Source organism: Salmo salar, chromosome 09, assembly GCF_965601325.2.
Source record: "Salmo salar chromosome 09, fSalSal1, whole genome shotgun sequence".
Lineage (NCBI taxonomy): Eukaryota > Metazoa > Chordata > Actinopteri > Salmoniformes > Salmonidae > Salmo > Salmo salar.
Genome location: NC_138299.1, coordinates 6,750,499 through 6,764,922, shown reverse-complemented (window position 1 = coordinate 6,764,922; position 14,424 = coordinate 6,750,499). Strand labels below are relative to the sequence as shown.

The following is a 14,424-nucleotide window of genomic DNA, read 5'->3' as shown; positions in this document are numbered from 1 at the left end:
GAGACACTCAAGTGTTTTAGTACTATATCTCTTGACACAATGATGAAAATAATCATGGCCTCTAAACCTTCGAGCTGCATACTGGACCCTATTCCAACTAAACTACTGAAAGCTTCCTGTGCTTGGCCCTCCTTTGTTGAACATAATAAACGGCTCTCTATCCACCAGATGTGTACCAAACTCACTAAAAGTGGCAGTAATAAAGCCTCTCTTGAAAAAGCCAAACCTTGACCTAGAAAATATAAAAAAACTATCGGCCTATATCGAATCTCCCATTCCTCTCAAACATTTTTGAAAAAGCTGTTGCACAGCAACTCACTGCCTTCCTGAAGACAAACAATGTATACAAAATGCGTCAGTCTGATTTGTGACCCCATCATAGCACTGAGATTGCACTTGTGAGGTGGTAAATTACCTTTTAATGGCGTCAGACCGAGGCTCTGCAGCTGTCCTCGTGCTCCTAGACCTTAGTGTTGCTTTTGAGACCATCGATCACTGCATTCTTTTGGAGAGGATGGAAACCCAAATTGGTCTACACGGACAAGTTCTGGACTGGTTTAGATCTTATCTGTCGGAAAGATATCAGTTTGTCTCTGTGGATGGTTTGTCCTCTGGCAAATCAACTGTAAATTTCCGTGTTCCTCAAGGCTCCATTTTAGGACCACTATTGTTTTCACTATATATTTTACCTCTTGGTGATGTCATTTGGAAACATAATGTTAACTTTCACTGCTATGTGGATGACACACAGCTGTATATTTTGATGAAACATGATGAAGCCCCAAAATTGCCCTACCTGGAAGCCTGTGCTTCAGACATAATGGCGGCAAATTTTCTACTTTTAAACTCGGACAAAACAGAGATGCTTGTTCTAGGTCCCTAGAAACAAAGAGATCTTCTGTTGAATCTGACAATTAATCTTGATGGTTGTACAGTCGTCTCAAATAAAACTGTGAAGGACCTCGGCGTTACTCTGGACCCTGATCTCTCTTTTGACGAACATATCAAGACTGTTTCAAGGAGAGCTTTTTTCCATCTACGTAACATCGCAAAAATCAGAAACTTTCTGTCCAAAAATTATGCAGAAAAATGTATCCATGCTTTTGTCACTTCTAGATTAGACTACTGCAATGCTCTACTTTCTGGCTACCCGGATAAAGAACTAAATAAACATCAGTTAGTGCTAAAAACTCCAGTGCTAGCCTCTCTACACTGGCTTCCTGTTAAGGCAAGGGTTGATTTCAAGGTTTTACTGCTAACCTACAAAGCATTACATGGGCTTGCTCCTACCTATTTTTCCGATTTGGTCCTGCCGTACATACCCACACGTATGCTACGGTCACAAGGCTCCATTTTTATGGAATGGTCTGCCTATCCATGTGAGACACAGACTTGGTCTCAACCTTTAAGTCTTTATTGAAGACTCATCTCTTCAGTAGGTCCTATGATTGAGTGTAGTCTGGCCCAGGAGTGTGAAGGTGAACGAAAAGGCACTGGAGCAACGAACCGCCCTTGCTGTCTCTGCCTGGCCGGTTCCCCTCTCTCCACTGGGATTCTCTGCCTCTATCCCTATTACAGGGGCTGAGTCACTGGCATACTTGTGCTCTTCCATGCCGTCCCTAGGAGGGGTGCATTACTTGAGTGGGTTGAGTCACTGACGTGGTCTTCCTGTCCGGGTTGGCGCCCACCCCTTGGGTTGTGCCGTGGGGGAGATCTTCGTGGGCTATCCTCGGCCTTGTCTCAGGATGGTAAGTTGGTGGTTGATGATATCCCTCTAGTGGTGTGGAGGCTGTGCTTTGGCAAAGGGGGTGGGGTGATATCCTGCCTGTTTGGCCCTGTCCGGGGGTATCGTCCGACGGGGCCACAGTGTCTCCCGACCCCTCCTGTCTCAGCCTCCAGTTTTTATGCTGCAGTGGTTTGTGTCGGGGGGCTAGGGTCAGTCTGTTATATCTGGAGTATTTCTCCTGTCTTATCCGGTGTCCTGTGTGAATTTAAGTATGCTCTCTCTAATTCTCCCATATTTCTCTCTCTTTCTCTCTTTCTTTCATTCTTTCTCTCTCTCGGAGGACCTGAACCCTAGGACCATGCCTCAGGACTACCTGGCCTGATGACTCCTTGCTGTCCCTAGTCCACCTGATCGTGTTGCTGCTCCAGTTTCAACTGTTCTGCCTGCGGCTATGGAACCCTGACCTGTTCACCGGACGTGCTACCTGTCCCAGTCCTGCTGTTTTCAAGTCTCTAGAGACAGCAGGAGCGGTAGAGATACTCTGAATGATCGGCTATGAAAAACCAACTGACATTTACTCCTGAGGTGCTGACCTGTTGCACCCTCGACAACCACTGTGATTATTATTATTTGACTGCTGGTCATCTATGAACATTTGAACATCTTGGCCATGTTCTGTAATAATCTCCACCCAGCACAGCCAGAAGAGGACTAGCCACCCCTCATAGCCTGGTTCCTCTCTAGGTTTCTTCCTAGGTTCCGGCCTTTCTATTAAGTTTTTCCTAGCCTCCGTGCTTCTACACCTGTATTGCTTGCTGTTTGGGGTTTTAGGCTGGGTTTCTGTACAGCACTTTGCGACATCAGCTGATATAAGAAGGGCTTTATAAATACATTTGATTGATTGATTGATTATTTCTTACCGTACACTCCTTGCCCTCGCGCATACGGGTAGATGATAGAAAATACCAAAATCCAGAAAAGCTCCATCTTCAGCTCCGATCCCTCATAACCTGGAAAGAGTCGGAGAGAGAGAAGAGCAGGTTTCTCAGTCTGAGTGAATGGGGAAAGAGGAGGGCATGAGAGCACCATGACTAGATTGAAGGAGCCACGGTAGATTATAGTGAGTAGCGTGTAACAGCGACAGTAGACTAGTTAATAATCCAGACATGAGAATAAGTGAGGAGTATTACATCTATGTTTGTTCGGCCCCGTAAATCATTTAAACTCCCTCGCACGTATAATTAAATTGTAATAATTCTTGGGTTTGACAGGATTGCCTAAAGTTATTATGGTGTATTTCAGAATTTGCTAACAGGCAGGTAAGGGCAACGAGCATAACACGATTTCACCCACCAGCATATCACCACACACATAGCCTATTACACGTGGGTGTACACACACGCAGCAATGTTCATTCAGAACAATTCCAAAAATACAAATAGATTACATTCCTCGCTGAATAGGTGATAAAACGGAATAATAAATAAGCAATAGACAACCGTGCCAAATCAATCATGTTAACTGATATTTTGTGTGATATTGTGTTTTAATTGAATGCCTATTAAAGGCCCGTAAACGAGTCAATCAAAACGATAGAATGATTGATGCGCTTTGTCACTCAATTTGGCAACTGATTTAGCTTCGCCTAGCATGATGAATTCATTGTGAATTCATACACTTGTCTCTTTCAGAAAAGTAACCCATTCGGGAAGTATTCCGATCCCTTGACTTTTCCACATTTTGCTACGTTACAGCCTTATTCTAAAATGGATTAAATACATTTTATTCCTCATCAATCTACACACAATACCCCATAATGGCAATGTGAAAACAGGTTTTAAGAAAGTTTTGCAAATGTATTAAATATAAAAAACAGAAATACCTTATTTACATAGTAATTTAGACCCTTTGCTATGAGACTCGAAATTGAGCTCAGGTGAGTCCTGTTTCCATTCCCCATCCTTAAAATGTTTCTACAACTTGATTGTACATGATTTGGAAAGGCACACAACTGTCTATATAAGGCCCCACAGTTGACAGTCCATGTCATAGCAAAAACCAAGCCATGAGGTCGAAGGAATTGCCCGTAGAGCTCCGGGACAGGATTGTGTTGATGCACAGATCTGGGGAAGGGTAGCAGAAAATGTCTGCAGCATTGAAGGTCCCCAAAAACAGCGGCCTCCATCATTCTTAAATGGAAAAGTTTGGAACCACCAAGACTCATCCCAGAGCTGGCCGGCCAGAAAAACTGTGCAATCGGGGGAGAAGGGCCTTGGTCAGAGAGGTGACCAAAAACCCCATGGTCACTCTGAAAGAGCTCCAGAGTTCCTCTGTGGAGATGGGAGAACTTTACAGAAGGACAACCATCTTTGCAGCACTCCACCAGTCAGGCCTATATGGTAGAGTGGCCAGACGGAAGACACTCCTCAGTAAAAGGCACATGACAGCCTGCTTGGAGTTTGCCAAAAGGCACCTAAAGGACTCTCAGACCAGGAGAAACAAGATTCTCTGGTCTAATGAAACCAAGATTGAACTCTTTGGCCTGAATGCCAAGCATCACATCCCAACGGTGAAGCATGGTGGTGGCAGCATCATGCTGTGGGGATGTTTTTCAGCGGCAGGGACTGGGAGACTAGTCAGGATTGTGGGAAAGATGAACGGCGCAAATTACAGAGAGATCCTTGATGAAAACCTGCTCCAGAGCACTCAGGACCTCAGACTGGGGCTAAGGTTCACCTTCCAACAGGACAATGACCTTAAGCTCACAACCAAGACAACGGAGGAGTTGCTTTGGGACAAGTCTCCGAATGTCCTTGTGTGGCCCAGCCAAGTCCCGGACTTGAACCCGATCGAACATCTCTGGAGAAAACTTAAAATAGCTGTGCAGCGACGCTCCCCATCCAACCTGACAGAGCTTGAGAGAAAAATGGGAGAAGCTCCCCAAATACAGGTGTGCCAAACTTGTAGCTTCATTCCCAAACCACTCAAGGCTGTAATCGCTGCCAAAGGTGCTTCAAGAAAGTACTGAGTAAAGGCTCTGAATACTTTTGTAAATGTGATATTTCAAAAAATTTTGTTTATAAATTTGCCAAAATGTCTAAAAACCTGTTTTGGCTTTGTCATTATGGGGAATTGTGTGTAGATTGACGTGGAAAAAATAACAATTAACCCTTTCACGTGTGAGTTCCAAATATCTCTAACGGTCGCCCCAGCGTGAGTTTTTTTAAGCACGTGATGTTCGAACGTTCTCTCCATTCCAGAATGTGATTGTTACATAAACAACAACACTGAATGGCTCAGAGTGGGAGTGAGAGGTTACCGTGATTGACTGCCTGCACACGCCATTTGTATCAATAAATCACTATGATAAAATGTTTTGTGTGGTATTATTGATATATTTAGTATTTTATTCACGTTTTTCAATTACTCGTGATAAATCATGCGTTCCGATTTTTGCATAAATTGTAATGGGCGCATAGTATGTGTGTAAAATAATGTTTTGAAGGTTGTACTGATTATGATGAGCTAAGCTAATTCCAGCTATGTGTATGGAGCCATGTTTGTTGACATACAATGCATTCTGGGTTTCACGTAATCGTCTGTTTGACCAAAGATGTTATAACAAAATGAGGTGAGTAAGAGTTAACTCATTTTTTGAGGACTTCCGGAAATGAATGGTGGGATGTGACGGTAGATGACACACCCCTTCAACATGCAAACAAACAGACCAAACTCATCTTGTCTTCTCTTATTATCTTCGGTTTCTGTGAGGAAAAAATGCATGGCTGCGCGCTGAAACTAATCGACGGATTACTTTCAATTTCTAGAAAGTGTTTTACCTAATTATTTCGATCAATGGTGAGCTCACCCGTGATGTGATTAATTATACATAGTAATTTCTATTAGCTAATTCATATTGTAGTTTATGTCAGCCGAGAGTTAGAAAATATGACTGCTTGTGTTAGGTCAATCTTTCCTCAGTTAGCGCTAGGACTAATGTAGCCTACATTTTTCCGGTTTGGATGATTGTGTTGTGCTATAGATACTTCTGTGAATATCTGAACATTGCATCCAAAAATAAACTGCTCACATTCTGGACATAACTTTGTAAGGAATGTGTTTGTGTAAATAGTTTCTGAAAAAAATGTGGCCAGCTCAAATGCTGATTGTTGCGTCATTCGAAACTGGCCGTTCTAAATGAGCGTTCTAAATGAGTGTTCTAATCACACGGGTGTGATCGTACGCTTCAGGGACCACTGTAGAACAATCACACCCCGTGTGATGGTACGTGTGAAAGGGTTAAAACTTTTTTTGAACGAGGCTGTAACGTAACAAAATGTGTAAAAAGTCAAGGGGTCTGAATACTTTCCGAATACGCTGTATATAGTGTACAGGCCTACAAGTCAATATCTCGCTCATTTGTGTGCCTCAAAAGTAATTGTCTGCACACACTCTCTCTGGTTGAATTAACATTGTTTCCATGTCATTGGAAATCAATTTGATGACGTTGAATAAACAAGTAATCAACATAAGGGCATTTTGTATTTTTTCACTCAACTTCTAACCTAAATCCAATGACATGGTGACATTTTTTGTTGATTTCAAGTTGAATTCATGTTAGTTGACAACTCAACCAAATGTAAATCAAAACTAGAACTCAACCAAATGTCAGTTCAATGTCTAGTTTTGAATTACGTCTGTGGCCTCACCCCAATGAGCGTGGCACACTCCCACGGTTGAATAGTCTACTATATAAAATATGCACATGTGACTAGTTTCAGGAAATTAAGCGTATGTCTCATGTCACTACTTCACAGGAGAGGTATTTGAATGTATTTTTTTTTTTTATCAAAATGCATTTTTTTGGCAGAAATGCCTTCTAGACCATGTGAACTTTCATGTGCCTTAATTACAAACTATTGTGCCATCTGTAAATATGAATAAACTCGTTAAATTATGAGCCTAGTTGGTTTAGCCACAGAAACCTTTCTGCTAGCCATGATTGGCTGAGATAATGAATGGGCTGGACATGCCGAGAGATGAATTCTGATTGGTCTATGATATAGCACCTGCTGTTTATAACATCACATTTTATTGGTCACATACACATGGTTAGCAGATGTTAATGCGAGTGTAGCGAAATGTTGTGCTTCTAGTTCTGACCGTGCAGTAATATAAAACAAGTAATCTAACAATTTCACAACTACCTTATACACATGTAACAGTAATGCTTCCGTCCCTCTCCTCGCCCCTACCTGGGCTCGAACCACAGCCACCCTCGAAGCATCGTTACCCATCGCTCCACAAAAGCCACGGCCCTTGCTGATCAAGGGGAACAACTACTTCAAGGTCTCAGAGCGAGTGACGTCACCGATTTAAACGTTATTAGCGCGCACCCCGCTAACTAGCGAGCCATTTCACATCGGTTACACACACAAGTGTAAAGGAATGAATAAGAATATGCACATATAAATATATGGATGAGCAATGGCCGAACGGCATAGGCAAGATGCAGTAGATGGTATAAAGTACAGTATATACAGTTGAAGTCGGAAGTTTACATACACTTAGGTTGGAGTCATTAAAACTTGTTTTTCAACCACTCCACAAATTTCTTGTTAACAAACTATAGTTTTGGCAAGTCGGTTAGGACATCTACTTTGTGCAGGACACAAGTAATTTTTCCAACAACAGGCAGACTATTTCACTTTCACAATTCCAGTGGGTCAGAAGTTTACATACATTAAGTTGACTGTGCCTTTAAACAGCTTGGAAAATTCCAGAAAATGATGTCATGGCTTTAGAAGCCTCTGATAGGCTAATTGAAATAATTTGAGTCAATTGGAGGTGTACCTGTGGATGTATTTCAAGGCCTACCTTCAAACTCAGTGCCTCTTTGCCTGACATCATGGGAAAATCAAAAGAAATCAGCTAAGACCTCAGATAAAACATTGTAGACCTTCACAAGTCTAGTTCATCCTTAGGAGTAATTTCCAAACGCCTGAAGGTGCCACATTCATCTGTACAAACAATAGTACGCAAGTATAAACACCATGGGACCACACAGCCGTCATACCGCTCAGGAAGGAGACGCGTTCTGTCTCCTAGAGATGAATGTACTTTGGTGCGAAAAGTGCAAATCAATCCCAGAACAACAGCAAAGGACCTTGTGAAGATGCTGGAGGAAACAGATACAAAAGTATCTATAGCCACAGTAAAATGAGTCCTATAACGACATAGCCTGAAAGGCCACTCAGCAATGAAGAAGCCACTGCTCCAAAACCGCCATAAAAAAGCCAGACTACTGTTTGCAACTGCACATGGGGACAAAGATCATACTTTTTGGAGAAATGTCCTCTGGTCTGATGAAACAAAAATAGAACTGTTTGGCCATAATGACCATCGTTATGTTTGGAAGAAAAAGGGGAAGGCTTGCAAGCTGAAGAACACCAACACCATCATGTTGTGGGGGTGCTTAGCTGCAGGAGGGACTGGTGCACTTCACAAAATAGATGGCATATTGAAGCAACATCTCAAGACATCAGTCAGGAAGTTAAAGCTTGGTCGCAAATGGGTCTTCCAAATGGACAATGACCCCAAGCATACTTCTAAAGTTGTGGCAAAATGGCTTAAGGACAACAAAATCAAGGTATTGGAATGGCCATCACAAAGCTCTCACCTCAATCCAATAGAAAATTTGTTTGAGTCAGTATGTTGGCAGCAGCTACTCAATGTTAGTGACGGCTGTTTAACATTCTGATGGCCTTGAGATAGAAGCTGTTTTTCAGTCTCTCGGTCCCAGATTTGATGCACCTGTACTATCGGTCGACCGATTAAGGTTTTTCATCGCCGAACCCGATACCGATTATTGGAGGACCAGAACAGCCGATACCGATTAATCGGACGATTTTTATATATATATATATTCGTAATAATGACAATTACAACAATACTGAATGAACAATGAACACTTTTATTTTAACTTAATATAATACATCAATAAAATCTTTTTAGTCTCAAATAAATAATGAAACATGTTCAATTTGGTGTAAATAATGCAAAATGTAAAAAAGCTAACATTTAAGTTCCTTGCTCAGAACATGAGAACATATGAAAGCTGGTGGTTCCTTTTAACATGAGTCTTCAATATTCCCAGGTAAGAAGTTTTAGGTTGTAGTTATTATAGGACTATTTCTCCCTATACCATTTGTATTTCATATACGTTTGACTATTGAATGTTCTAATAGGTACTTTCTTATTGCCAGCCTAATCTCGGGAGTTGATAGGCTTGAAGTCATAAACAGGGCAATGCTTGAAGCATTGCGAAGAGCTGCTGGCAAACGCAGTAAAGTGCTGTTTGAATGAATGCTTACGAGCCTGCTGCTGCCTACCATCGCTCAGTCAGACTGCTCTATCAAATCATAGACTTAATTATAATATAATAACATACAGAAATACGAGCCTTAGGTCATTAATATGGTCAAATCCGGAAACTATAATTTCAAAAACAAAACGTTTATTCTTTCAGTGAAATACGGAACCGTTCCGTATTTTACCTAAGTCTAAATATTGCTGTTACATTGCACAACCTTCAATGTTATGTCATAATCAAATTAGTTCGCAACGAGCCAGGCGGCCCAAACTGTTGCATATACCCTGACTCTGCGTGCAATGAACGCAAGAGAAGTGACATAATTTCCCTAGTTTAATATTGCCTGCTAACATGAATTTCTTTTAACTAAATATGCAGGTTTAAAAAAATATACTTCTGTGTACTGATTTTAAGAAAGGCATTGATGTTTATTGTTAGGTACATTCGTGCAACGATTGTGCTTTTAACGCAAATGCACTTTTGTTAAATCATCCCCCGTTTGGCGAAATTGGCTGTCTTTGATAGGAAGAAATGGTCTTCACACAGTTTTCAACGAGCCAGGTGGCCCAAACTGCTGCATATACCCTGACTCTGTTGCATAGATCGCAAGAGAAGTGACATAATTTCCCTAGTTAAAAAGAAATTCATGTTAGCAGGCAATATTAACTAAATATGCAGGTTTAAAAATATATACTTGTGTATTGATTTTAAGAAAGGCGTTGATGTGTATGGTTAGGTACACATTGGTGCAAAGACAGTGCTTTTTTCGCAAATGCGCTTCTTAAATCACCCGTTTGGCGAAGTAGGCTGTGATTCAATGATAAATTAACAGGCAGCGCATCGATTATATACAACGCAGGACAAGCTAGATAAACTAGTAGTATCATCAACCATGTGTAGTTAACTAGTGATTATGTTAAGATTGATTGTTTTTTATAAGATACGTTTAATGCTAGCTAGAAACTTACCTTGGCTCCATGCTGCACTCGCATAACAGGTAGTCAGCCTGCCACGCAGTCTCCCCGTGGAGTGCAATGTAATCGGCCATGATCGGTGTCCAAAAATGCCGATTACCGATTGTTATGAAACTTGAAATTGACCCTAATTAATCGGCCATTCCGATTAATCGGTCAACCTCTAACCTGTACTGACCTCGCCTTCTGGATGATAGCGGGGTGAACAGGCAGTGGCTCGGGTGGTTGATGTCCTTGATGATCTTTTTGGCCTTCCTGTGACATCAGGTGGTGTAGGTGTCCTGGAGGGCAGGTAGTTTGCCCCCGGTGATGTGTTGTGCAGACCTCACTACCCTCTGGAGAGCCTTACGGTTGTGTGCGAAGCAGTTGCCGTACCAGGCGGTGATATAGCCCGACAGGATGCTCTCAATTGTGCATCTGTAAAAGTTTGAGTGTTTTTGGTGACAAGCCACATTTCTTCAGCCTCCTGAGGTTGAAGAGGCGCTGTTGCGCCTTCTTCACCACGCTGTCTGTTTGTATGTGATGTGTACGCCGAGGAACTTAAAACTTTCCATCTTCTCCAGTACTGTCCCGTCGATGTGGATGGGGGGGTGCTCCCTCTGTTGTTTCCTGAAGTCCACGATCATCTCCTTTGTTTTGTTGACGTTGAGTGTGAGGATATTTTCCTGACACCACACTCCGAGGGCCCTCACCTCCCTGTAGGCCGTCTCGTCGTTGTTGGTAATCAAGCCTACCACTGTAGTGTCGTCTGCAAACTTCATGATTGAGTTGGAGGCGTGCATGGCCACGCAGTAAATGGGTAAACAGGGAGTACAGGAGAGGGCTGAGAACGTACCCTTGTGGGGCCCCAGTGTTGAGGATCAGTGAGGTGGAGATGTTATTTCCTACCCTCACCACCTGGGGGCGGCCCGTCAGAAAGTCCAGGACCCAGTTGCACAGGGCGGGGTCGAGACCCAGGGTCTCGAACTTAATGACGAGTTTGGAGGGTACTATGGTGTTAAATGCTGAGCTGTAATCGATGAACAGCATTCTTACATAGGTATTCCTCTTGTCCAGATGGGTTAGGGCAGTGTGCAGTGTGATTGTGATTGCGTCGTCTGTGGACCTATTGGGGCGGTAAGTAAATTGGAATGGGTCTAGGGTGTCAGGTAGGGTGGAGGTGATATGATCCTTGACTAGTCTCTCAAAGCACCACATGATGACGGAAGTGAGTGTTGTTTAGCTCAATTACCTTAGCTTTCTTGGGAACAGGAACATGAGCTGCTCGGTATGTGTAGATAATCCTTTCTACTGCAGCTTTTTTGAAAGAGAACTGCAAAAGTGTTTCTCCGGATTACGTCTTCAACTAAAGGCAACCATGGCATCCGTGACAGAGAGGGAGAAACATCTGATTATTCTGCCATTGCACACGATCTGTGTGAACCAGAATGACTTGACATAATGGGCCAAGCAAGATGTACAAACAAAACAGAAACGACACAGGACGTCTTATTTAATGAAAGGGGTTGCAGTCTGCCGCGAAGCGTTCATCCATGTATACGGGTAAGAGTCTAGCTACATTTTCAGATATTATACGTTTCTAATTTTGACAGAAAGCTATGATAATCGGTTTGTATTGCTAGCTAGCTACAGTGCATGTCTAAATAAAAGACTCCAAGTTAAAGTGTACTGTAGCTGGCTGGCTCACTAGCTAACATTACGTGTATGATGTCTGTAGTGTTGGATTCTAGCTTGAAATACTTGCTATACTAGAAGTTAATGATTACATGTATAAGGAATGTATATAGTAGGTCAATTGAGTGTGGATAAGAACTAGGGGTATGGAAGTTACTGAGTGAGGAAAAAGGCAATCACCTGGTTGCGGTCACTGATAAGGTTAGATAGCCGTGGATTAGAGAGGAGATTTGAATTGTTTAACCCTTTGTTGGTTACTACATGATTCCACATGTGTTATTTCATAGTAAATAGTAAAAATAAAGAAAAACCCTTGAATGAGTAGGTGTTCCAAAACTTTTTACCGGTAGTATATATATATATATATATATATATATATATATATATATATATATATCTGCCGCGAAGTGTATATATATATATATATATACTACCGGTAAATATATATGGGAAGCAAGCAAATGCCTTTCACTGAGCTGTGTAAAGACAGACTGACAGGGATGAGACAATTAATTTTAATGTATCTTCATGTTCTTTTGCTGTTGTTTGCAGCTGCACTATCCTTCACCAACTATGGAGTTGGGGAGACACGTGTGGACCTGAATTGTGATAACTGCAGTGGCCAGAACAAGTTTGTGCTCTGGTATTGTGCCTGGAGGACCATGCACAAGCTACACCACAGTCTGGACATTCACTTCCTCATCCGGCCACATCAAGCAGCGCTTCAGAAAGACCAGAGTGAACACTTTGTCTGAGATTGCTGGTGTTGTGAAGGACAGCACTGTGACAGGGGTCAACATCCAACAGCTGGTTGGACTGGAGGATGGTTCGGTGCTGGTAGAAAGCTATGGCTGGCTACAACACTGACTCAGTACTTCAGGCCACTGCCACAGTTCAAGCAGTACCAGCACTTCAGGTGAATATAATGTCCATTGTGAATATAATGTCCATTATTCTTCTTATCTAAACTAATGTGTTCTAAAATTGTTTTTGTTATTTCCTGTTTTACAGCTTCGATGCTTTGGAGCCTGGTGTTGTTATCGCGAAGGAGCATTTGGACTCAGTCGGGACCAGGTTTCAGCTGCTGCACTACGCTGACGTCCTTCCTCCCATAGATGGTCTGCCTGTACAAGCACCACCTGGACTGGACACAGATAGACAAATGTATTTTTTTTTTGAAGATCAGTGAGTTTTGCAATGAAGAGGCCATGGACATCACATGCCCCGCACCAAAGTCAAGACAGAAACACGCTCTCCGAAAATAGATTCTCTTGTTCATGCGTGGTTCGGGCGGACCAGTTCTTCACTGGGGGTGAGTTCCCAGCCATCAGCACTATCTGCAGTGCCTCTATTCACGTTGCTGTTACTATTTATTTTTTATCCTGCTGCTCAGCCACTTTACCCCTTACTGTATGCATACCTGATCTATCACCAGTATCACTGATATGGTTATTGATATTGTTATTGTGCATGCTGTATATTACGTTTTTCTTTCTCTACTGGCATTGACAATTGTTCTTTTTTTATATTAACACTATCTATTTTTGATATTGCTACTATGTCATCTAATATTTATAAAATATTTTTATCTGGACATTCTGTTTACCTGAAATGTTTCCTTTTTGTAGGCTACTACTTTTACCACTTTTCCACTACTCACTGTTCAGCACGTGTCATAAGGCCATGGTAAATTCAAAAGACTAAAGCTAATACTTCTCTGACACAATTAACATTGTTTTACAGAGCTAATAGAATAATGTAGCTAGCTACATAAGCACGATTGAGTACAACACCATAAAGGTTATGAAATGAATAACGGTACCCTGCGCGTCCCCGGTTATAAGGAATACACAAAAATGTATTACGCTCCATACATACAGTGAGCTACAGTAGAAACGACATACAGAAACTATTATAACGTAACAAGGCACTTACTTTGATAGAAACACCCACATGTCCAAAGTTATTATCATGTAGTAATAAAAACAACAAGTAAGGCAAAGCGGGCATGAAAAACTTTGTGCAGGTCCTGTTCTGACTGGAGATGCGCACATGTCTGCATACTTGATCTGCAGAAACAATGGGGAAGTGCTTGGGGAAGTTTGTCCGGCTCAGTAATGCCTAAAAAATTAATTGTCCGCAAAAGTGAAATGGCCTACTTTTATGTGAATAAATGAGGCAGAACACACCTCAATTCAAACTGTTAGAAAAAAAAACTCGTTAGAAAATCATTTGAAATTGACAAGTTGAAACAGCCACAATTGCATACCATTCAGCATTGTTCACGCCCTCTTAAGCCAGCCCCACCCATCTCTTTAAGGATTCACATGTGAGCTCATGTGATAAACAGCGAGTAGTGTAGTAAAGATTAAGACTAAAAGTAGTAACCTACAATAAGGAACAATTCCAGGTAAACAGAAAGTGTCTAGATAAAAAATATATTAATATTAGACGCTTACCCAGACATTATAGGTCATATGAAAACAAATGCTATAACCCCCAGCTACATCAAGTGGTGGAAAAAGTACTAAATTGTCATACTTGAGTAAAAGTAAAGATGTCTTATTAGAAAATGACTGAAGTAAAAGTCAACCAGTAAAATACTACTTAAGTGTCAAAAGTAAACAGAATTGCTAAAATGTACTTAAGTATCAAAAGCAAAAATCATTTCAAATTCC

General features: G+C 41.6%; 1 protein-coding gene across 1 annotated transcript in view; it reads right to left on the bottom strand.

Moving 5' to 3' along the window:
• LOC106610595 (MAM domain-containing glycosylphosphatidylinositol anchor protein 1) overlaps positions 1-2,730 on the bottom strand; it is a 357,350-nt gene extending 354,620 nt beyond the window's left edge. Inside the window, exon 1 of the mRNA XM_082956545.1 lies at positions 2,647-2,730. Coding sequence (XP_082812671.1) covers positions 2,647-2,713 — 67 coding nt within the window. The 5' untranslated portion in view covers positions 2,714-2,730. The remainder of the gene's footprint in view (positions 1-2,646) is intronic.
• Between the last annotated feature and the right edge of the window lie 11,694 nt (positions 2,731-14,424).